The sequence below is a fragment of the Gracilinanus agilis genome, chromosome 3 (assembly GCF_016433145.1).
Source record: "Gracilinanus agilis isolate LMUSP501 chromosome 3, AgileGrace, whole genome shotgun sequence".
NCBI classification, from domain to species: Eukaryota; Metazoa; Chordata; class Mammalia; order Didelphimorphia; family Didelphidae; genus Gracilinanus; species Gracilinanus agilis.
The window spans coordinates 173,644,954-173,670,471 of NC_058132.1; the positions used below are offsets into that span (position 1 = coordinate 173,644,954).

The window sequence follows — 25,518 nt, forward strand, 5'->3', positions numbered from 1 at the left end:
AACATTTATTAAACATGATCTTAAAAACAAAACCTTATGTACAAAAGATCAGCATTCCTATAAATAAAAACATTAGGTGGCAAAAAGGCACTTGTAAGTAAAAATCTACAGTAGTTTTTACAAATCAAAAACACATATTTTACCTTGGATACTGTACAATAAATGTTAAATCCTATCACAATAATGAAAATACTAAGCTACTCATTGACGACTACTTCTGATGCAACTATTAAAACATATTTACATATATTTCTAAATTTCATTTAATAAAAGCACCATGATTTCCCTCCTAAGTTTACTATGTTTTAATAGAAAGTAAAAGAACACAGTTGCCAAAAATTTAAGTGTTTATCATGTTCCTTATTCCAAAAGTTACATACTCCTAAACTCGAAAACAGATCATTTGGGGGCAGCTAAATGGCACAGTGGACAGAGTGCCCGGCCTGGAGTCTGAAGGACCTGGGTTCAGATCTGATCTCAGACACTTCCTAGTTGTGTGACCCTGGGGAAGTCACTTAACCCCAATTGTCTAGCCCTTTGCTTCTCTTCTTAGAATTGATACTAAGACAGAAAGTAAGGGTTTTTAAAAAGAGGAAAAAAAAAACACCAGATTATCTGAAGTAAGCAATGTCAAATAAAGAAATCAGCTTTTAGCTCTTAAAAACGACATTTATTCTATTATTGCATGTTGCATTTTTAAAAAGAGCACTGTTTTCTGTCCTTTTACAACTTTTAATACTATTGCTGGCAAACAAAGTTCTTGGATATCAAAAAATTAAAAAGATTCTTCAAGCCAGTTGAAGTAGTTTATTTGAATACTTTGAAAACTAAAAAAAAATGCTGCATTAGTTACAAAAGTGAATAGGAAACACGCCAACTCATTTGGTGTGCAAAAATATGTTTTGTACTACACAGAATTTTAAGGGCTTCACAGAATTATTCAATTTTACATTTTAAGCAGAAACACTAAATGTGAATAATTATTTCCTCATGGAGATGTTAATATACTTCCACTTTTATCAAACTTTTTACCCTTCGACAATGCTGCAACCTGTTTGAGTAGTTCTCTATTTTTGGCCTGTAGTAGACAAAAAACACTTGTGATTAAAAATAAGGCTTTTATAATAAAAAATTTTAAGGATAATTATTAGTACTATATAAAGAACTGTGTTATTAAAACTTATAAATATGAGATATTTATAAAAACATAAAAATAAAGATTTCAATAATATTGGTATAAGCCAGTGATGGGCAAACTTTTTAAAGAGGTGACCAAAAGAAAGGAAATGCTCATCTGTCAGTCTGTTTCTAAGGCGACTCTTTTGAAGTTTCATTGTATTGTATCCTACTCATTGTATCTGTCAGATTAGGAATAATGTTGCGTGGCCAGAAAGAACATTTCAGGGGGCCGCATCTGGCTTGCCAGCAGTAATTTGCCCATCACTTGTATAAGCTAAGAAATTTAGATGAATGAATTGATGTTTAAATTCAATAGTAATGTAAAAATTCATGGCTCACTTACCTTAAAAATGGACTATACTAGGGTAATATACTTTTACCACTCCTTGCCAATGTTATTCTTAATAATACTCTGTATTTTGTAACTTTGCTCTGCATTATGCTTTATGATTTACCAAGACTATTAATATACATAATTTCATTTGATCCTCACAAGAATGAAGTAGCCAACTATTGTTTTATACTCATTTTACAAATAGATTCTGAGGAAAGACTTGCCCAAGAGGTTTTCCAATTTAGTATGGTACTTTTCTACTCTACCACATTTTCAAAACATGAATAAATAAATCTTGGCTTTGAAAACTAGATCCAAACAAAAGGTACTATATTTCCTTTTAAAATAATATTTTGGAGCTGGAAACTTTAAAACCAGAAGCCAAATTCTCATCAATACACACTTTCCTATGTCTTGGTTTTAACTCTCTCTCACCCTTAACTGCTATTACCCTATTTAAATAAACTTATCTTGTTCTCATAGACATTTTTTTTTCCTTCTTCTCTTCCACGTACATTCATCCTACCATCTTAAAACCATTTTGTAAAATATTTGCTAGACTTCAACAACTCAAGTTTATCTTTTGCTAAATTACATTTATTTTCTTCAAGAAATCAACTATGACTGACAGGGAACCATTTACTACCTTCAAAATCTGAGCATGTTAGGGTATTCTTTAATACTACAAAACTCTTTCAATATTTTGAATATTCCTTGTCTTACTACTTGCCAAAGGTGACAATGAGGGTTGAGATCCCGTCAATTTAAACTTTGCCAAACTAAAAATCCCCAAAAGTTCTATGTATCTTCTCTGTGTGTATTCGAGCATGTTGAAAAAAGGTGGGGGAGGGAGGGAGGGAAGAGGAGACTAATGATTTTAAGATAATAATGGTGATTGAAAAATAACCAGAAAGCCATTAGCAAATTAAAATTTCCTTCTATTTAGCTAAATTTTTACTAGCTTAATCTGGGACATTAGCTTATTTAAAGCTTTTTTTTTAACTTCATTAAAAAGTCTTCACATGAAACACTGGAAATCAAGAAATAGTATAAGGAAAACTATCTCATTAATAATGATACATTTAACATAACAGAGGTTGTCAGAAAATCTAGCAAAGATGTTTAGTTATAAATATGTAACTCATGGAAGTTAGTTAATTGAAAAAATAGGACAATAGCCTTTTAGAATTTTCAGGTTCTATAAGAAAAAGAGCTACACAATACATTCTGGCCCCAATTTAAAAAGAAAAAACCAACCAAAATAATTTCTTGCAATTTTTACAGAGCTCAACAGGTCTTTTGAGCAAGTTAAGTTTGGGGACAGCTGGGTGGCTCAGTGGATTGAGAGCCAGGCCTAGAGACAGGAGGTCCTAGGTTCAAATCTGGCCTCAGACACTTTCCAGCCGTGTGACCCTGAGCAAGTCACTTAACCCCCATTGCCTAGCCGTTACCACTCTTCTACCCTGGAACCAATACATAGTACTGATTCTAAGACAGAAGGTAAGGGTTAAAAAAAATTAAAAATTAGAAAAAAAAAGAGTTAAGTTGATTCAAGTAAGGTTAGTCTCAGTCTGAATTTCACTCACTCTTCTTTCTATTGGGTTTAATTATAGACTACTTTGCAAAATATTTAGAATCCACACAAGAACTCAACATTCAAACCCGAGTGAATAAAAAAAGAATTATACAAGATTTTTATAAAAAACAATACTTGTTGGAGCAGCTAGGTGGGTTGGCCTTAGGAGTCACAAACAGGAGTAATGAACAAAAGGGGAGGAAAGGGGGCAGCTAGGTAACTTCGTGGACAGAACTAGATCTTGAAATGGGAATGTCCTGGATTCAAAATCTGGCCTTAGACACTTCCTAGCTTTGTGACCCTAAGGAAGTCACATAGCCCCAAATGCCTAGACCTTATCACTCTTCTGTCTTGGAATCAATACTTAGTATCAATTCTAAGACAAGGTAAGGGTTTAAAAAAAAAAAAACAACTTACCAATATACTGCTCTCCAAATATATGAACTCCTCCCCTGTGACAACCCCCCCCCCCCCCAGCAAAGACGACATCATAAACAAATCTGAATAGGAGGGCCCTTCTTCAGAACAGCAGAGGGTACTTTAATTTTAGGTCAAAAGAGTTGGCCATATAGTAAAGAAAGGTATGAGGAGGAAGAGCTAAAATAAGAAAATGGTAATCAACTATTTGTTTTCTTCTGTGTTGAAGGCTTATCTAGACCATTCTGACATGTTCTCTGGGTTTACAATTTTTTCTCTAGGCCCTATACTTTATAAATCAGGAGAGGGAGAAAACCATATGCTAAAAAAGTATTTACCTGTAGTTGTTCCACAGTTTCCTTGTGAGCTTTCTCCATACTGTTCATTTTTGTTCTCAAATTAGATTCCTGGTACTGGAAGTCTGCCTTCAATTCAGTTAACTAAAAAATATATCAATATACATGAATTATATCCACAATTCTATGCTCGAAGTAATGCAGATTAATATCAATGTCATGATTTCCATGTTCTAGTTATACTTTAAGTACAGTTTTGTTAGTTCAAAAATACTTAGATGTACAAATCTGTTTTACTGTTGTATGGATTTTAGTTTCAAGGTGGCAATTGAATATGTATAAGGTTTAGAAATAAAACCTTTTTTTGGAAGGTCTTATTATCTGGATATACATTGTTTGACAGTACCTACTACATTGACATTTTTTAGATGCAGGACAGTTTATGTAATATATACTTCAGTTGTGTGATATAAACTGGGAAATGCTTCCAAGATTTAAAAAACAATAATGTACTTCATGTAGCCAGGAGTTTATTCAACAGATATTACTTTAGAATAACAATAAGAAACCAAAATAAATTAGGCAAGAAAGCATAACCTGAAAAAAAAAATTCTAAGATTTAAAGTAATTTTTTCAAATATTCTAAAATAATGATCTAAGATTTTCCTTGCTATTTTTAAAAGATAAAACAAAGGGACTGCCAAAAATAAAGTTTAATATTAAGTACAAAAAGAAATATGATCATCAAAATCCAGCTTCCCAAAAGTCTGAAAAATTCCATTTTAAAATTCACTTATCACTATTTGACATTCCTGGTTGAAAGAAAGGTTAGAAGAAATGTAGTAGTATTAATAAGTATATGGATTGAGAAAGGGAAGCAGCAAATTTCAAAACCTTTTTTTTCAATTCACTTAGATAACATCCATATTTAATAATTGCTTAGAAGTCATATATTTGGTTCCTCATACGAGCCAGATGCTTCTAAACTGAAAAAGCCAAAAATATCTAGCTGTAAACATTCTTAGATACAAATAAATATTTTTGTAAAAAGAAGTATGGGAATAACAAATACAAGGTTGAAGGAAGCTAGCTACAAGTGATCTTTCAACTATAATACTATTATAACAATGGAATTTTTATCCACAGAAAATTAAGCATACCCTATTGTGCAAGTTTCATATTTAAAATCCAATCCTTTATGCTATAATATGCAACATAATCATTTAATTATCTAAAAATTAATTGATAAGCAAAATTAAGAGAAACTAACAAAGAGAATTACAGTATTCTACATTCTACCTAAAATCATTGCCTTTGTTGTGGACTCTAAGAATATATAGATTGTATCTTCATTGATATTTAAAAGACTTCTGACAATATTCTGATAACAATCTCTATTCATGGTAATAAACAGCTAGTTACTGAATTGGGTATTCCTACACGTGTATTTTGATGAATTATATTTGAATATATGCTTTTTTGGGTAAACATGATTTTAGTATTGATGATTAGTAATTTATTTATAATTGCTAATGTCAACCACCTTGATACATTATGGGAAAAAACACTAAAAATAAAATCAACTAAATTATCTGCACTGATGTGATGTTACACCACCATAAAATGGTGTTAAAAAAATCCAAAACAGTAATTAAAAATCACTTCTGCTTTTCTTTGGAATTACCCATTTCTCCAAATGGATACCTTTTAAATCATGTTCTAATTAAACTTATAACAAATACTACCTTTTCATTTAAAAAAATGCAAGGGGTTTCCTAATTTAAAAAACTACATGGTTAATCTCCATGAAATGAAAAGCTGTTTAAAACTGACTAACAAAAATGAATAACCATCCTATATTTATCTTTGCTTATTTATGAATTTTTATATACTAAGTCTGCAAGATAACTATATTAAAACGAGCTTGTCTTTTTTTTTTTTAAACCCTTATCTTCTGCCTTAGAATTAATAATGTGTATTGGTTCCAAGGCAGAAGAGTGGTAAATACTTGGGAATGGGAGGTAAAGTGGCTTCCCCAGGGTCACACAGCTAGGAAGTGTGAGGCCAGATTTGAACCCAGGAACTCCCATCTCCAGGTCTGTCTCTCAATTCACTAAGCTACCCAGCTGCTCCGGAGCTTGTCTTTTAAAGCAATATCTTACTCTTAAGGATTACATAGAGGTAAAGCAGTAAGCTGTTCTAGATAAAGCCAATAAGAATAATTCACATACACATAATTATATACTAAGCCAAATCTATACCTTTTAAAATCGAAATACTAGAAAACAGAAAAAGGTTCAAATTTAATGCAAATTTTAAAGAATGTTAGTTCACTTAAATTGCTTAAAGATAGGACATATGAACTAAAAATAAGATTGCCTTGAGATGCTTTTCTTTTTTAAACCTTTACTTTGTCTTAGAATAAATATTAGGTATCGTTCCAAGATAGAAGTGTGGTAAGGGCAAGGCAACTGGAGTTAAGGGACTTGCCCAGGTTACAGAGCTAGAAATTATCTGAAGCCATTTGAAACCAGGATTTTCCTGGCTCTCTATCTTCTGAGCCTCCTAAATTGACCCCAAATTAATTTTATTATTTTAACTGAGGCAAACAGGGTTAAGTGATTTGCCCAAGGTCACATAGGCAGTAAGTGTCTAAGGCTGGATTTGAACTCATGAAGATGAGTTTTCTAGACTTAAGCCCAGTGTTCCAATCCACTACACCCACCTAGCTACCTGCAAGATGCTATTCTAATTTCACTTCTACATAACGTATTCATGTGCATTTATTCATAGCAGAATAATCTGAACCTATGATCTATCATTTGCTATATGTTGGCTCTTATACCAGTTTCATGAGGATGATTTTCATTCTTGACCCTTATTGGTCAGATTAAAAAAAATGACTAAAAATTAAAAGCTCTAAATTATTTCCTTGAATCACAATATTTCACATAATGTTCTTTCTCATTAAAACAAAACTGAGACATATTTTAAAAATGTATATGTGTGAAGTTAGCATTCAGAAATCAATAAAATTCTAACTGGTACTAGTTCCTTAGAATAACTTTAAGCTTCTCTACTGCTATTGGTTCCAAGGAAAACCACCGTAAGCATTTGTTTCATATAGGATGACAACAAATGACATGATAAATTCTATTGAAGACTATATAGATTTATATTTGCAGCTGTCAAATAAGATTTAAGATATAACAATTCATCAGATTTCAATGGCTTATGTTCTCACCTTTTTATCTTTTTCTAAAATGGTTTGGTCTCTTTGTTGTAAGAGACGTTTAAGTGACATCACTTCTTCTTTCAGCTGGCTTATAAGCACAAAATTGTCAGTTCCTCCACTATCTGCTGATTGATTTATAGAGCTACTAAAAATGAGAAGTAAAATATAATTAACAGAAGTCCAAAAAAAAATAGCATGTGTTCAAAAATGCATAAATTAGACAATTCCACAAACATCCTTAAGGCTAATGCAAAAAAATATGTACCTGACAGAAATGGATGCAACTGGCAAATTACCTTACTAATGGCACACATTACAAATACCTGCAGAAATATAATTCAGTATTAGCTTTTAGGGGGTCAATATTTCTAGCGTAAAGCAATAGGCAGCCAATTTGTACAGTAACATCAGTTAATGTTTGGCTAATGTACTATATAATAATTCTATTCTAACAAAACTTAGAAGACTAAAAAATACTTATTGATTTCAAGTTTGCATTTCTCTGAAGGGCACCAAAATTAGAAAATGTTCTTTTAAAGTATGTGGTCTTTTCCACATTATTTATACTCAATTTTTTTTTGTCAAAACAAAGCAGTAGGAACAGTGCCATTTTCATACTGTCAAACTTTCATGAAAAAACATCCAATGATTATGGTCACTGTCCTATACGATACCAAGAAATTAACACTGGAGGATACCAATTTATTTTCTTTTATCAAATAGTTGCAACTATCAACCATCATTGTTCTCTTGGGCTGAAATTTCATAGCAGTAAAGAAATCAAATTTTACCTATCTCCATTGGATGGCTTGGATTCCAGTTTGGGTTTTTTCTTTGGAGTTTCATTCTGAATAGTTGCAGAGGTTTTATGGCTAAAACCAAATAAGAAAATGAGTATAAAATAATAACTATAGAAGTTCTACCAGTCAATTTTTAAAATAAATATAATGTATATAATCAAACAATCAATTTTAAAGTTCTTGCTTTGTGCCAGGCATTACACAAAGTGCTAGGGACATAAGGGGAAAAAAAAAAAAAAAAAGCCCCTCGCTCCAAGAACTTAAGAACTTATTCAAATAGGGAGACAATTAGAAAAAAAAATCGTTGTGGAAGTAGAGAGGGAAATGAGTCTGGGACAAGTCTTGTGCAAGAAAGTAGGATTTGGACTGACACTTGAAGGAAACCATTTTATTGTCTTAAAAAGTCAACCTAGTACAGAAGTGGCAAGCCAAAGGGAAAAACAAAAAACAAAAAAAGCACCAACTTGAAAGTCAGGAGTTCATAGAATTTCTTTTTTAAACTCTTACCTTCCTCCTGGAGCCAATAGATAGTACTGGCTCCAAGGCAGAAGTGTGGTAAGGGCTATGCAATGGGGGTTGTGACCTGCCCAGGGTCACACAGCTGGGAAGTATCTGAGGCCAAATTTGAACCTAGGACCTCCCATCTCTAGGCCTGACTCTCAATCCTCTGAGCTACCCAGCTGCCCCCAGTTTATAGGATTTTTAATGCTATTTTACCTATAATTAGCTGTCTAGCCTTAATGAACTCTGGTTTCCTTTAATTTGGAAAATGAAGAAATTCAACTAGATGTTTAAACTAAGTGTTTCATTTAGAAACATTCAAAAATATTATTGTAGTTTAGAAATAGTAAACATTTACCTCTGTTTCCACAGTCCTTGCTCTTGTTCTGGACTCAGACTGCTGATTCTGAAATACATACAATTAACATCTACTAACATCTATTAAAAATATCTAATAATATATTACCAATGGAGGACAAAATTAAACGTTTATAAAAACATGTTTTTGTCAGCAAAGGTGATTCATTTAAGATATCAGAATGAAAATCTCAATAAGCCAATTATGATGCTGTATTTGTCTATACCATTTTCAGACTAAAAGTTTTGTGAATTTATGAAGAAACCATGAAAAATAATTTGATCAAACAACTCCACCAGGCATCTTAATGGGTTCCTGGAAAAAAAACAACACCATAGCAATAGAGAGTTGTTTATAATTTGTACTTGATCCATCATCTCACAATTTAATATATGGGGCCTTTTAAGAATATGAAAATCACCAGAGAGGTAATATAATTTCAAAGTTTGAAAGTCATCAATTTAAGACTATGGTTACTGTGGTTTAAGATGGTTAAGATTTAACCATCTCAGTTGAGATTTTTACCCTATATTAAGGCATGTCTTAGTAAAAATCCTGAACCTGATGAAATTCTTCCTTATCATAAATTGCTTTTGCTGCATTAGTATCCTTTTGATCTATGGAGTTTGGAAAGCATCAATCGTGGAAGAGAAAAAAACTTTTTCCAGAAAGAGTATTTTGGTTTCTCTAATTCTTCTGACTTTTCCTTGCTTTCCTAAACCGTTCTCCCAATTCTCTATACCTCTTCTGTTGTTAAAGTAAACTAGATACAATCATCTTGTAAAGATTAAGACAATACCTGGGATAGTGAAAATGTTCACAATTCTAATTTATGATACTGTTTATATATCATAGTATTCTTACTTCTTAAACCACTATGATACACTGCTAACTCGGTTTGCCTGTTACTTATTACAACCTTTGGACTTTTTTTTCTGCTGTACTTACACATATCTAGTCCTTCACAATCTTGCATTCATATACTTTAGTTTTTCTTCAAGTACACTATTCTGCATGTGTCCTTACTGAACTGCTGAGAAAAGAGAGTGGCATACAGACCAACCTGGAAGGCAGCAATCAGAAATTAGGTGGGTCTTTTTGAGCAAATGTGAAGAGCAAGCCATAGGTTTAAAGACACAGTTGTGAATAGTTCTACAAACTGATTATAACATCAAATGAAAAGAATCTTTACTTGCATTTAGCATGGCAACAATTGTTTTGTTTTTCCTGGCCACACTCAAGATAAAGACAAGTAACACCAGCCACATAATCTTTAAAAACAAGGAAAAAATTAATTCTCCGATTTATCATTTACTATGAGAATTATGATGTCTAGATTATGGTCAATTTGGGATCCAACTTGGTCTTTCCCTTGAACTTACTTATTAGCATGCACCTTTTGGTGACCTACTATTTTAATTATTCTACAGAGAGGACCCTATAGTCAGTTGTGTACTCACCTAATAGTTGGGAGGTCTAGACCATATTTTTTCCAGTTTAATGATGAGATTTTCTTGGGGGACAAAATCAAAAACCTCAATGAAATTAAATTTTATTAACATCAACTTCCTTGCGTTAACCTATAAGACCTATCATTCTGTCATAAGAAAATCGATAAGTCTCATAAAAATGTGAACTTTATAATCTAATTGGTCCCCTTGTATCTTATCCTCTAAGAACACCTATTAATAAAAGTATTCTGATTTGAACTGTCAGTATAATAGTCCTTTGGCAATCATGTGTTGGTGGTTTATGTTATCCCACCACTCAGAAAAAAGGCTTAAGACTCTGATCCTTTGTCCCCTAAACCTAGACAATTCTGTTGCAAAAGTCTAGGGAAAATTTTCCAAAGAACAATCATACTTTAAATCATTACAAAATTTAGCCCACCCCCTCATATTTTTAGAAATGTATGGCATATTATGAAAATTTAAGGCAAGTGGAAAAGTTGTAATTTTAAATATCAACCTTTTAATTTATCTCATAGCAATTCAGGATGCTCGACTATGATAAAAGTACCTCCTTTCTAATCTTTAAGTCACATCTTTTAACCAAATACAAATATGAAACAAATGACAAATGGCGAATAAATTTGACTTTACAAAAAATCCACTTCAAATCCTAAAACTTTTTTCTACTTGTTGGACCAAATTTCCTGGAAGTACTATATATAGAGTTATTTTATCATTATATGTTCTCCTAAGATGTAGTTTTTTTTTTTGGATAAATGAAACTATTTTTAATGCCCCAGAAAAACTTGCCATTTGAAGGAAGCTTGCAGTAAATTTTGAAATGCAAAGAAGCTTTAGCATGTAAATTTTCATTTACTAATCTTTCAATATTTAGGTTTTTCATATGTTGCTTTTCTTATATAATTTTCAGAAAGTCTAAAAAGTAGAAAAAAGGTTAAAAAAAGGATATGATATTGTTGGCATCTTTTTGCAATTTTCAAAAATGCGACTGAAAGATATACTTCCTTTATTAGGGCATAAAGTCCACTTGTTTTAAAAAATAGTAAAATTCTGCTTCTTAGGTAAGAGTACAATTTTTTTCTAGTTTAATGACCTTCAACGTTTATTCATAAATACCTATTCACACTCACAAATATTTCAGTTATAAATGTCAACACCTACAAAATTGAGAAAATAAGAATTAACCAGAACTCAAAAACTTAAAAGAAAATTCATGGTTTTTTACTTGTGAAAAGATCTTTTTTATCTCTTTAAATGCAAAATTTCCATACATTCCTCCCCAATGTTTTGACATTTAGTTTTCATGAGAATGATCCTCATACTAACAGTCCAGAGTAACATATATGAATCAATGAAATACTGAAGCATCTGATAACCCAAGCCTATGAACTGGTAATGTGTTGACATATCTTTCTTATAACCTTAGTCTGTATTTACTGTCTTTACTTGTGATTTGAATATAAGCTAAAAGCAATTTATTCTCAACCATATCATTAATACCACAAGTGTTATCAAGAAATTTGAATACAAAAATATTAAGTTTTAAGGTGGTGGGGAAGATTGGGGAAAAGATAACAATCTAGAAAGGAAAGATACAGGGCACATATCCAAAAAGACAAAAAATATTAAGATTAAATTACAACCTTGCTGAGGTATTTTCTTATAAGCATTGAGAGATTTCTCAAATTATATAACTAGATACTGAAATTCTAAGTACTTACTTGTGGTGACTACTGCTGTGACGATGGTGATGGTGATGGTGGTGGTGATGGTGTTTTGAATGATGTTGGTCTTTCTCAGTAAGTGATGAGGAGGATGAATTAGAATGTGAAGAACCCAGGCTTTTCCTTTGTTCCTTTGTCTTCTGTAAAACTCTCTTATATGATAGGGTGCAGAGCCAGCATAGTAATTTTCCATCAACCTTTCAGAAGAACATTTATATTAGATCAAATGAGTCCTCAAACTAACTATAAATGAAATCTCTTGGGAAATTACCTAAAATTCAGGGTAGCCTTTCAAAAAGTTTAAATAAAATTATTCTGAGTTGGAAAACAGAATCTTATAAGGAACTTTAAAAATAGGCCGTCTAAAGCATTGCATTTGTTTTTGATAATTTTTGGTGATATAATCAGCACCTGATGTTTGTGGAATTAATCTGAAATTGAGAATTTAAGAATATGTAATCCATTTAAGGGTAAATTATTCTTTCTATGGGGGTGGGGTGGGGGGGTTAAGTGGCAGAGTGGATAGAGTACCAGGTCTGGAGTAAGGAAGACTCATCTTCCTGAGTTTGAATGTGGCTTCAGACATTTATTAGCTGTGTGATCCTGGGCAAGTCACTTAATAACTCTGTTTGCCTCAGTTCTTCAACTGTAAAATGAGCAGGAAAAGGAAATGGCAAACCACTTTAGTATCGTGGCCAAGAAAACTCAAAAAGGAGTCATAAAGGATTGGACACAAATGAACAGCAAAAATTCTCCCTCCTGTTCCTATAAGTTTAAATTTCTATTCCATTTCTAGAAAAGTCAGAAGGTACATGCCATGATAATACTGACATTTATTTCAGTATATAGTGAACATTAACTAATAAAATACTACATATTTTTCACAACTGTAAAACTCTCAGCTTTGATTGAAGGGATAAGAAAAAACCCATTTCCAAATCTGTATAAAATCCAAAACAGAAATATTGTTACTACTAAGTAATAACTGGTATCTATAAACATTCCAACTAAGAAATGACTCAAAAGAACTACAACTACACAGTTACTAACACCACTTTAACTCCTAGTTCAGTGCTATCCTGAGAATACCTCAGGGGGCTGTAAATGGAACCCATTATCCAGAAATATACAAATATTGTGGATTCCACCTTAAATTCAAATCAGTGATATGATTATTTCCGGACTTCATAGTACCATGAAAATAAAAAAAAATTACCTTTCTTCTTCCTTCCTCTTTCCGATCAAAAGCACATTGTTGTTTACACTGTTCACAGGTTTGTGGTGGTCCATATTTCTTTTCAGAATTTGTGCAACGTTGACACTTTGTACCGATAAATGCTGCAATAATATTACAGTACTGACAAGGCTTGGGCTGAAATTGATAGAGAAACAACTTTAACTTAGGCATTATAATGCTGAAAATCCTTATCCTAATGCAATGTTAAGGAAAAATAAAAATGTTTAAATATTTTAGAGTAGTATTCAAAAATTAATTGCTCAAGCATGGCCACAACTCATGGATACTATCATGTTTTCTTTTTGGACATATGAACTCACTATTATTCTTTGGGGAAATGGAAATAATATGAACAGAGTAAGAACAATTGTGATTTTTTTAAAGCACTAAATAATGTTTAAAAAAATGAAATAAATGTGATAAATGCAAACTCCCAATTTCTCAATCATATTAAATGAGGAGGTACATTAATTCATTACTTATCACATACTTCACAGTCCATTTAAAAATAATCTGTATGGTGTACACAAACCACATAAAACAATTTGATCTTTCTTTGAAGTGAAAACAATTTCAGAATCTTGTAGCATCTAAGGTCCTCATAAGGATCATCAATGTGCTTACTGAACTACATTATAAGTAGATCCAAGTTTATGAAATTGGACAGAATTTGTACTAATGGACATATAAAATGGCTTTTGGAAATAAGATTACTATACTTCTCTCATAAAATGCTCAAGTTTGACAGGTAGAAAAGGTAGGCAGATTTCAACTTTTCTAAATAATTGGGTTCTGTATAAGACTACTGTTTTTGTTTAGCCCTCCTCCCCCCCTACCCTCCCCCCAAGGAAGTATGACTTCCCAAATTCTAGATTTAAGATTGTGCAGAGAAATTGTTAGGAAGTAGAGTGGATGATTTCCTCAATCTGTTTAAGTAATGATTTCAGGTTTGCATGCTGCTATAGATGACTTGGCTTTAGTAAGAAACATTATTTGACAGATAATTCTTCAGTGACAAAATGAAAACATAAGTAAGGCACAGACTTACTGTCCCAAACTGCTTCACATTTTGCGCACACTTCTTGCAAATTGTGTTAGTTTTGCTGAAAAGAAAAATTCACATGCCATAATTAAGTTTAAATACAACTTTTTTTTAAAAGCCTTACTTTCTGTCTTACAATCAATAGTGAGTATGGGTTCCAAGGCAGAAGAGTGGTAAGGGCTAGGCAATGAGGGTTAAGTGACTTGCCCAGGGTCACACAGTTAAGCAGTGTCTGAGGCCAGATTTTAACCTAGGACCTCCAGTCTCTAGGCTTGGCTCTCAATCCACTGAGGTACCCTGCTGCCCCCTTTAAAGACAACTTTTAAGACATTGACACACTACAAAGATGAGCATGCACAGCTGATTACAGTAGGTCAGAAACAGGTCAAACTATGTACTTCTTCAAAGATGTCTTAAAAATATATACATATTTTGGCATTAACTACTGGTCTAATCAACAAATATTACAATTTAAGATCAAAATTTTATAGGAAATAGTCACAAAATCTGGATTACTGGCAGTAAAAGTATATCCTGGAGAAAAGTTTTATGTTCTTAAACGCCTTAACTATTTATACAAACCTCTCCTGTTGAAATTCTGATCTGCAATAAGTACACTTTACAATAGGATGTGCAATCCGACATTCCTGAAAGAAATTAATATAGCAATCGTCAATGTTTAGCAGTCTTAAGTCTCTTCTTCAAAGGTGGAAGGGGAGGAAAAACATCTCTATAATTTCAAAACAAGAGTATAATTTCTCCACAAGAGATGTATCATGTCCTAGCATATAACTTCGATTAAAAATATATTGTAATTCCTTAAGGGAAAAAATGGATCTTTGCATTTATTAAATTTGTGTATGTTACAGATAGGGTTAAATATGAAGGCAACCTGGTAGAGTCAATTTCAAGGTTTTGTAGCCTTTAACTATTTTGCCCTTCTGCTTACAAATATTCATGTTTGCTTTTCATAGGATCTGAGAAAATTCGAATGAACCAATTCCTTGTTCTATTCCCAAACAAGTAGCTCTGCTTCTCTACAGAAGAGGTCACCATTCAGTCCCCTAATAAGAGGTTTAAAAGTAATCCAAAATCCAGGAAGGGGAAGAACTGAAAGGGCTGGGAATAGGGGCGAAAATATCTCCAGCGGGAGAGAGAGGTGGCAGGAGACCTGGGGGGGGGGGGGGTTGGGAGGGGAGGATCAGCCCCACCCTCGGAGCCCCCTCCGGGGTCTCGGCCTCGATCCCGGGCCATCCGGCGGGAGGAGATCTCCCCTCACGCCCCGCCCTGCGCTGACAGGAAGGTCCCGGCACCGCACAAGGAGCCCAAGATTCCAAACCCCGAGGCGCCGGCTACGGGAGGAAGGAGGCGGAGCGCGGGACACCCAGCCCCCTCCCAGGGCCACGTCCGATCAGACCCCGCCCGGCGCACACGGACCTTGCAGAGCTGCTGTCCCTGGGAGAGCTCCTCGAAGGGATAGCGTTGGGTACACTTTGTGCAGGCGTATAAGGCCGAGGCCGCCATCCTTCTTCTCCTCTTCCTCCTCCGCCGCCGCTGCAACGCGGGGCCCTGCGGGATACTCCGGGGAAGCCTGGGCACCGGGGCCGCGCTCCTCCCTACGCTTCTCCCCACCACCCCAACCCAGAACCCACACGACTGCGCCGCTAGGACTCAATTACGGCGCCGCCGTCGTCGCGCACTAAAGCACTAACGGCACCACCGTCTCCCTCCGCTTTGCTTCGCCACCCGCCCTCCCGGCCCCGCAACGGTTCCCGGCCGCTCCCTCTTAGGCCCCGACGGCGGCGGAGGGAGACGAAATGGGTAGTAGAGGTGTAGATTAGCGGCAGGGCGACAGATCCGCTTCCTTCTCCTTCTTGCTGTTCTCTTTCGGATTGGCTGTCGCTGCTTTCACGTCACTCAGGCGCCACTCCCCTATCCTCACCCCGGATACGCACAGAGCCCCCACAAAGGAAGAAGGTCTTTAGCCAATAGCAGCGTTCTGCTGTCTGCGCGCGAAACTCACTTAAAAACCTATCCTCTACTCCGGAGGCCAGTGTCGTTGTGCGCGCTAGTGGCCAATCAGGTGTTTGGAGAAGGACTCGCCGGATCTCATTGGTTAAATGCCCACGAAGATTTTTCCCTCCTGCTCTTCTGACTCTGTGTTTCTTGATTTCAATTGGACCGAGTAATTTGAGCGCCTTATATACTCCCTCGTCATTGGTCGTACGGTAAGCACAGCCTCCTGAGAACTTCCCCCAAGGCATTGTCCGGCTCATCCCTGAACTTTAAAGAAGGCAATCGGATTAGTTTGCCCTCCCAAGGCCTTTTACTTCAGTTCGGTTTTTCTTTTTTAGATAGCCATTTTAAGACACCAACCCAAAATAATGCCTGGAAAATTTCCTTCGCCCCCATTGCCCTCCACAAACAAGCCCTGCCCTTGCATTGCTTTTGGAAATTTCCTGTTTTGTTATTGGCCCTCTTGGCTCTCAATCCAACACCTTGTGGCGTCATCTTGGGGAAGGGGCGGATTCTTTCCCTCCCACCACTCCAGGACGATGTCCGCTTCTTTGATTGGTTATTTGTGACGCCTTTCCAGGTTTGTTGTCCTTTCGATATGCGTAGTGTGCGTGCGCACCGCTGGATAGGGTAAATCCCTGGTGTCCTAACTTGTCGCAGTACTCCTTGCTCCCTACCTCCTTCATCTTCACCCCGCAGCTGGAACGGTGGCTGCCTAGACTTGGTTAGAGGTCACTCCCTTGTGGGCGGGGCACGAGCCTTGGGGCGGGGCAGGTGAACCCGAGCTGCTCTCGCAGTGGGAGGAGTCTGCTGGCAGGCGGGAAGATGGCGTCTTCAGCTGGTTGTTCTCCTTTCGCGGTAAGGGAATGTTTGCGTTCGAACGGGGCCAGGGCAGTCCTTGGACCCGTCGCGACTTTGTCGCCTCCTGTTTGGGTCCCGTCGGATTCCTTGGGGGCCACTCACTCCTCGAGTTCCTCCAACTCCTTCCTTTCGTCTCCTCGCCCTTCCCGAGCGTGTCTCACTTCCAGATTCCCTAGACTGATCCCAACCCTTGAAGGTGAAGGTGAAGGTGATCTCTGCCCCTTGGCCCACCCGGGTTTTTCCTGCATCTCCACCCCATCCCCAGGTCCCAACTGTTCACGTAGGCACTGGGCCCAGCGAGGACCTCATCCCTGCGGCTGCTAGGAGCATTGCTACGTAGTACTGTGCAAAGAAACCTGGATTCTGGTTTCCTCAACCTGGATGAGCGGGAAAATTGGTCAGAATTCAGTGTGGTGTTCATTAGGGATGAATATAGAATCTTACGCTTGGGATTTTTAGAAATCCATTTCAGAAATGTAAAATTAGGGAAGACGTGTTTGGACATTCACTAGTTTATCTGAAAAAGATGAGGATTTTAGTGGACTGCAAACTTAAGCTGAGTGAAGTGTACCGTGGCAAGCAAGAAAGCTAAAGAAGCAAGTAGCTTCCATAATAAAATTCTTAATGAGAGAAGTGATTATACCTTAACCTGATTTGATAACATCTGTATTCAGTTTTAGATGTTACTTTAGAAGAACACTAATTGGCTGGAAAAGAGAAGAATTAGCTTGAATAGTAAGGTGCAATGGAAAGATCCCTGGATTTGAATTAGAGGAAGTGAGTTTTAATCCTGGTGACACAGAGCAAGTCACCTTATGCCTCTGGACCTGTTTCCTCATTTGTAAAATTGGCTTTTGAAGCCCTGCTCCCTGATCCTATGAAATATATAAAATTTCACGTGGAACAGGCATTCAGCTTTACCAAAAGCAGTGGGTAAATAAGTTGCAAATAGGCCATGTTAGGTTTGATATAAGAAAAGGCTTTTAACAGTTTAAGATATACAAAAATGGAACGGACTACCTTGAGAACTATTGGTATTCTCACTTCTAGCAAAGGTTGAGGGAATATCTTTGATTTTTCTCCGTTACAAATTCTCTTGAATTCTCTGACATTGACTGTGGTGCACCTCACACTTGGATTATTGTAATAGCCTGCTGGTGGGTCTACCCGCCTCAAGTCTTTCCATAGTCAAAGTCCATCCTCCATTCATCCACTAAAGTGATTTTTCTAAAATGCAAGTGTGACCATGTCACCCCAATTTTCACCTCTCCAGTAAACTTCAGGGGCTTCCCATTCCTTCTAAGATCTGCTTGGTATTCTGACCCCTTCATAACCTAACCCCGTCCTAGGTTTCCAGGATCCTTACACCTTACTCTCCAACAAATGCACTTCAGTCCAGTGGCATTAAACTCCTAATTATACCATGAACAAGATACTCCAGCTCTTTGATCCAGGCATTTTTTTCTGTCTTCTGTATGGTAAATGCTCTCCCTTCTCCACTCCTATTACTGATTTCCTTGGCTTCTTTTAAGCCCCAACTAAAATCCAGCCTTCAAAGGAAGCCTTTCCTAATCCTTTCTAATTCCAGACCCTTTCCTATGTTAATTATTTCCCATTTATACTATATATAACTTGCTCTGTACATGATTGTTTACATGTTGTTTCCCCTATTAGATTGTAAGCTGTTTAAGAGCAGAGACTGTCTTTTGCATCCCCATCTATTAGCCTTGTACCTGGCATGTATTAGGTGCTAAATAAGTGTTTATTGATTGACTTGATTGTTATAATTTACAGGATATTCTTGTCCAGATGATTGGATTATGTGATCTCTGTTTTTCCCAGACCAAGTCTAAAATTCTATGATTTATGTAGTGTCAAAATCAGCATCACAGAATCTCAGACTTGGAAGGGTCCTCAGCATCTATGTAGTCCAAACTCTATCTGGCAAGAATCCCCACTAAAGAATAATGCATAAGCATTCACCTGTCCTTTAAGTGAAGACCTCTAGTAGCTGAGAAAACTGCCTCCTTATATAAGTCATTCATTAGGAAGCATTTCACTAAATTTAAATTAGCCCCCTTGCAGAACTAATACCTGTTGCTCCTAGTTTTGCCCCCTGACACCATTAACTGACTATTTGATCTTGAGCAAATCACTTCTCATAGTATCAAGTAGATACACCCAACTTGATCAGTAAAACGAAGACTGTGGTTGTGATCTCCAATATTCCTTTCAGTTTTAGAAAGGGCAAACATTGTAGAAGGAGCACTGGGTTTAGACTTAGGAGATGGGTTTGAATCCTGGCCCAGCCACCCGCCTTCTTGGGCAAAATGCTTTCTCTGGGCATCAGTTTCCTGATTTGTAAAATGAAAGAATTGACTAGATTATCAGGAACTGTGTTTTATGACCTTGTGAAACTTCTTGGTCAAATAAGTATGTCATATCTGGGGAAATTTGTCTACTCTATATTTATTGAAGGGGTTTTAGTCCTTCACACTTTTGCTCAAGTACTTCTTTTCTCCACCAAAGACCTAATTATCTTCAAAACCCAGCTGACATCTCCACTTAAGTGAAGCCTTTTATGTTTGTCTCTAACCTTCTGTGATTATATGACTTAAAGCTTTTTTAGCTATGTGTTACCTCCCCTACCAGATTTCAGACTTGTGGAAATAAGAGGACCCCATCTTATGTTTTTCAGCCTCCATCTTGCTTATTACTGTCAGCAAATAATTTATTAAGCATTTACCATGTGCCAGGCATTTTGCTAAGTATTAGGAATGATAATAATAATAATAATAATAATAATAGCAGCTAACATTTAATATAATGCTTATTATATGCTTGGTATAGTGTTTAGCATTTTATATTTATTTCATTTGTTCCTAACAACCCTGGGAGGCAGGTACTAATTGTATTCCTGTTTTACAGATGAGGAAACTGAGGCAAAAGAAGGTTAAGTAACTTGCTGAGGGTTATACAGGTAGTAGTGTCAGAGGCCAGATTTGAGTTAGATTTTCCTCATTCCAGAGTCAGTGCTCTATCCACTGTGCTACCAAAGGCAAAAGACATTCCTAGCTCTCAAGGAGCACATAGTCTAATGGGAGATATAGCTTGTAAATATATAAACAAGATATATACAGGATAATTTGGAGATAATCAACAGAGGGAAGGTACTGCAATCAAAGAGGATTGAAGACTTCCTATAGAAGGTGAGATTTTGCATAGCACTTGAAAGAATTCTAGACATTGTGGACATGAAGTGAAAATGCCTTGGAATCAGGAGATGAAGTGTCTTCTGTGAATAGCAAGAAGGCCAGTATCACTGGAATGCAGAGTATTGGAGCGGGTTGAAGCCAATTTATGAAAGGATTTTAATGCCAGAGGATTTTATATTTGATCCTATAAATGGTAGTGAACTATTGGAATTTATTGATTAAGGAAGGTGACATGATCAGAGCTGTGCTTTAAGATCACTTTGGCAGCTAAGTTCAGGATGAACTCAGTTCCATCTCACTTCTTTCACTTGTTTTAAGGGAAAAGAATTAGAGCAGGAAGATCAAACAGCAGACTATATAACAATATATGCCTTAGTGATGAGGACCTATACTGGTGGTGCCACTGTTAAAGAAGAAAAGAAGGCCTGAATGAGAGGCTAAAATCAACAAGTCTTGGCAACAGATTTGGATATGGGGGATTAGAGAGGGTGAGAAGTCAAGGATGACACCTATTAGGAAGAAGAAAAGTTTTAGGGGGAAAGATAATGGGTTCATATTTGGACCCATTGAGTTTGCATGTTTATGGGAATCTAGTGCTGAGATATCCAATAGGAAGTTGCAGATGTGAGATTGGAAGCCATTGGAGAGGTTTGGGCTAAAGTAGTAGATATAAGAGTGATCACCACAGAGATTATAATTAAATTTGTGGGAGCTGAACACCAGTGAAACAGTATAAAGGAAGAAGAGAAGAGGACCCTGTACTCAGTTACTTGAAGGAATGAATGAATAATTGAGTTCCTATTATGCACCTAAAACTACTACAAAGCTTTGTACAAGTATACAAGTATCCTTCCTCATCATCAGGGTTGGGGTCATGGTGTCCCTAAGATCAGAAAAATCTGAATAAAAATTTTTTGGCCCTCCCTTTGTAACAGAAAAGAAGAATGAATGTTTTGTTTTTCTTTTGTGGGGCATTTACAGTAACTTGTAAAAAAATGTGTTAAATATTTGGTCATAGTCTATGTGTCAGTCAAGATATTGCTACATTTCTAGCCTTTGCATGTCATCTGCTGACTTTCTCATTCTTTTTGAAAACTTTATCTTTTTACTTATTTTAACTTTTAAAAATCATGTATATTTATGTTATTAAAAGGTAGAATATGGCCAGGCCAGAGACAGGAGGTCTGTAGTTCAAATTTGTCCTCAGACAAGACATTTAACCCCCACTGCCTAAACCTTACTGCTCTTCTGCCTTAGAACCAATACCCAGTATTGATTCTAAGATGGAAGGTAAGGGTTTAAAAAAAAAAGATTAAACTATGTTGATATTACACAAATATTTTTTGCATTTCTGAGTTTCTAAACTTTTCTGTCCCATCTGCCAGCCTTTGCATGTTATTTGTGGCTTCTGCAAAACTCCAAAAAAAATTCTCATTTAATTTCTTATGCTGACCCTCACTATATCAAAATTATGATGGAGAAAGTCATCATGTGGAAGGGATACCTTTAATTTATTAATTTTTTAACTCACCAATGTTTATATTCCCTGTATTGCTGCAGATTGTAGCCCCTTAGACCTTCTCACCTTGTATGATTCTTGTCCCTGCCTCCCTGTGAAACCTCCACAGAGGGGATCAGAATACTTGCTGGGGGCTTTTTTTGAATTCTTTTGACATTGTACATATACCAGAAAAACATACACAACTAGCCCTATCTTCATTTCTGGCAGTATCAGCTCTGGTTTTTTTGTTTTTTTGTTTTTTCGTTTTTTCATTTAATTAATTAATTTAGAATGTTTTCTGTGGTTACATGATTCATGTTCTTTCCCTCCCAGCCAACAAGCAATTCCACTGGGTTTTGCATGTATCACTGATCAAAAACTATTTCTATATTATTAATATTTGCAATAGGGTGCTCCTTTAAAGTCAACATCCCAATCATATCCCCATCGAACCATGTGATCAATCATATGTTTTCCTTCTGCGTTTCTACTTCCATAGTTCTTTCTTTAGATGTGGATAGCGTTCTTTCTCCTAAGTCTCTCAGAATTGTCCTGGATCATTGCATTGCTGCTAGTACAAAAGTCCATTACATTTGATTGTGCCACAGTGTATCAGTCTCTGTGTTCAATGTTCTCCTGGTTCTGCTCCTTTTGCTCTGCATCAATTCCTGGAGGTCTTTCCAATTCACATGGAATCCCTCCAGTTCATTATTCCTTTCAGCACAATAGTATTCCATCACCATCAGATACCACGGTTTGTTCAGCCATTCCCCAATCAGTGGGCACCCCCTTATTTTCCAGTTTTTTGCCACTACAAAGAATACAGCTATAAATATTTTTGTGCATGTATTTTTCCCTATTATCTCTTTGGGGTACAAACCCAGCATTTTACCATGTATTTCCATAGTCCTTTGGTTAGCTGCCAACTTCTTTGAAGATAGTATATTATTCCCTAATTCACAACTATGTAACATCACCAGAAGAATATTGGTTTTTTAAAAGATGGTCCTTTGTTTCATGGATACTTGTAGAAATATTAAGAGCATTGTCCAATTAATCAAATCCAATCTGGTATGCTCTCTTCATTTCATCCTAATAAAACCTGAACCTAATTTAGTGTCCCATCTGTAGTGTCTACTCAAAATGTCTGCACCAGTAGACCAGCTTTATTATTGGCTGTACATCCAACAGCATATCATAGGACAATAGGCATTCTTTATCCACGTTTTTTTTTTTATGTGTATAGTTTGGCCGTACAGTTTTTTTGTGTGTGTGATCAGAGATAATGTGGTTTCTACAAATTAGGAGCTTACTGTCAAGTTAAAAATAAAATTTATGTACATGGAACAATTTGAGACCAATTTAAGGTGGTTTACTCTGAGTGTTAAATTGGGTAACTAGGACTAATCATAATGATAGGTCCCCTGTCTTTAACTGACTAAAATAAACCCAAGCTCCAGTGGGAATTAGTTCAACTGACAGGAGATTCATGAAGGCAAAGTACCAGAGTAATATTGGTTTCCATTTCAGGACACATTAAGGGAAGACATAGTGTTTGATTCAGTCAGTCAGTTAGCATTTAAGTCCAGAATATCAGTCTAAGTGCCAGGAATACCAGATTAACCCCATTGCCTTTTTTTTTTCTCTTGCAAACTTATTTATAGAAACAATAAAAAAATGGAATGCTATAAAGTTTATCTTTATTTTACAAAGCATTTGACTGCAACTAATGCATTTTGGACAAGTTGAAAGATACAGTTTCTCTATCTGTAAAATAAAGGAGTTGTACTATATTACCTCAGAGGTCCCTTCCAGCTCAAATTCTATAATTATTTAGTAGCACAGTTAGGTGAATTCAGTACTGATTGGATGATGGGGACCTGAAAGGAAGTCATTGATGCCTCAGTGTCTCCTTGAAAGTTTGCAGTGGAGTGATCCAGGTATTTGTGTTTGGTCATGGATTATTTAACACTTTTATCAGTGTTTTGGAACAGGGTATTGATGGATGCATGTGCAGGTGATAAACAAAACCAAGAATAATAACTAACAAATTGGATGAGACAGTCAGGAGCCAATTAAATAGTACAGCATTTTAAAATGGATTACATAGATAGAAAAATAAAATCAGTACGTGGTTCAAAAAAACAACTTCACAAGTAGATGTGACTAGAATATCTGAGGGTTTTACTGGTACAAATGCAGATAATTCAATAATATAATATAGCAATCAAAGAAAAGTTATAATGGAACCTTTAGGTTTTAATGATGGCTAAGTATTTTGTGTTTTGTGTTTAGTTCTGGGTACCTTATTTTAAGAAGGACATTAACTTCAGAACATCCATAAGGGAACAACCAAGACAGTGAAATGCTTTAAAATCTTGTTATAAAGCAATCATTTGAAGGAACTAGGGAAATTTAACTTGGAAAATAGAAGATTTGGAATGACATGATAGCTGCTTTCAAGTATTTAAAATAGCTAGGTGATACAGTAGAGCTAGACCTCAAGTTAAATCCAGCCCTCACTCATCAGCTATGTGATCCTGGACTAGTCAGTTAACTTCTCTTTGCCTCAGTTTCCTCATCTGCAAAATGGGAATAATCATAGGTCTATCTCCTAGGGTTGTGAGGGGATAGAGTGAGATAATATTCATAAAGCTAAGCTATTTGAAGACTGCCGTGGGGGAAAGGAATTAGATTTGCTCTGCTTGGCCCCAGAAGGTTGACCTAGGAACAAGGGTTGAAATTACCAGTAAGGGGAATACTTCATGATATAGAACTATCAAAAAGATAGATTGGACCATCCCAGAAGGAGTACATCCTCCCTCACTAGAGGTCTTGAAGCAAATGTAGGTTGCTCCTTTTGGGTTATTGTAGATTCTTTTTGAGTTACAAGCTGAATTTAATAGTTCCTGAAATTCTCATTCAATTCCAACTCTGATTCTACAATGAAAAGCAATAGAAGATTTTTGAGTAAGGTAACGTGCAGATGTAGGGGCCTTCATTTCCTTATATTTAAAATAAAGGGATGTGATTAAATTGCCTTTAAGAAGATCCCTTGCAGCTCTAAATCTGTGGTTCTAAAATTAATCTAGTAACTAGGTATAAAATAGATTGAGAAGAAATGGGGAAAGAGACCAAAAAGCCAACCTGCCCTCTTGATTTATCAAACCTCATAACTCCCAAAGGGTAATTTTTCCTTTAACTATGTTACCTTTATAACCTTAAACCCTGAAATTCATGATATATAAGTTCTTATCCTCTTTCTCTCTGCCTCATTTTTCTCAAACATACTCCTTGTTCTCTCTGGGACCTATAATTCCTGCACTGCTCTTCTCTTCTCCCTGTCTGCTACTCAAGTTCTGTCCTCACTTTATTCCTGTCATAGTCTTTACTTTACAGTTTACCAGTTCAAATATATATACTTGTCTTCCATCCTTGAATCCCTTGCTGCCTTTTTCTACTGCTGCTTTTACTTGACAGATTCCACCACAAGTTACCATCTTCCATCTTCTCACCTCCTATTCCCCTGATGCTGAACACTGCTCAAGGAAATCATGTAACTATTCTGTCAGAACCTTACTACAAATTCCTTTATAATTTCTACTAAGCCTTTGCTACTTCACAGAAATCTTTTATTCTTCCCTCACTGATTTTCTATCCTAGTCTCAGAATCTAATGTCCAAACCCTCTGAAGGACTACTGACACCCCTATCCTAAATCTGCCCCTCTCTCCCCCTAGCAAGGGATATTATCT

The 25,518-nt window shown here is 36.0% G+C and overlaps 2 protein-coding genes across 7 annotated transcripts in view; one reads left to right on the forward strand and one right to left on the reverse strand.

The window, feature by feature from the left end:
- Positions 1-697: 697 nt before the first annotated feature.
- Positions 698-16,127, reverse strand: FAM76B (family with sequence similarity 76 member B). Of its 5 annotated transcripts, none has more exons than XM_044668383.1 (10): positions 15,609-16,127; positions 14,754-14,818; positions 14,178-14,232; positions 13,109-13,264; positions 11,890-12,089; positions 8,697-8,744; positions 7,829-7,909; positions 7,047-7,179; positions 3,845-3,946; positions 698-1,078 (listed from the first exon to the last, which is right to left on the reverse strand). In XM_044668383.1, exons 1-10 carry the CDS (start codon positions 15,693-15,695, stop codon positions 989-991), a joined length of 1,017 nt encoding a protein of 338 aa, XP_044524318.1. In that variant the 5' UTR covers positions 15,696-16,127; the 3' UTR covers positions 698-988. The 5 variants fall into 5 exon arrangements, with proteins under 5 accessions (XP_044524318.1, XP_044524317.1, XP_044524319.1 ...); XM_044668382.1 differs by having other exon boundaries at positions 7,047-7,182; XM_044668384.1 differs by lacking the exon at positions 8,697-8,744 and having other exon boundaries at positions 7,047-7,182; positions 7,829-7,912; positions 11,923-12,089.
- A 613-nt stretch (positions 16,128-16,740) lies between these two features.
- The window catches only part of CEP57 (centrosomal protein 57), a 74,202-nt gene continuing 65,424 nt past the window's right edge, over positions 16,741-25,518 (forward strand). The window contains exon 1 of one of the 2 annotated variants that reach the window (XM_044668388.1): positions 16,741-16,767. Coding sequence is in view for 1 of the 2 variants with exons in the window: in XM_044668387.1 (XP_044524322.1) it covers positions 17,013-17,045 (33 nt within the window). In the remaining variant the exon portion in view is untranslated. Of the gene's footprint in view, positions 16,768-16,995; positions 17,046-25,518 lie in introns of those variants that run through there. The other variant, XM_044668387.1, reaches the window with a different exon arrangement.

Excerpts from the sequence above, each read along its gene's own strand:
- FAM76B (XM_044668382.1), bottom strand. The coding sequence starts at position 15,695 with ATGGCGGCCTCGGCCTTATACGCCTGCACAAAGTGTACCCAACGCTAT. Across the intron at positions 14,233-14,753 it reads TCAGAATTTCAACAGGAGAG|CAAAACTAACACAATTTGCA; the intron begins GTTTGTATAAAT and ends TTTTCTTTTCAG. Across the intron at positions 7,910-8,696 it reads CAAGGACTGTGGAAACAGAG|CCATAAAACCTCTGCAACTA; the intron begins GTAAATGTTTAC and ends ATTTGGTTTTAG.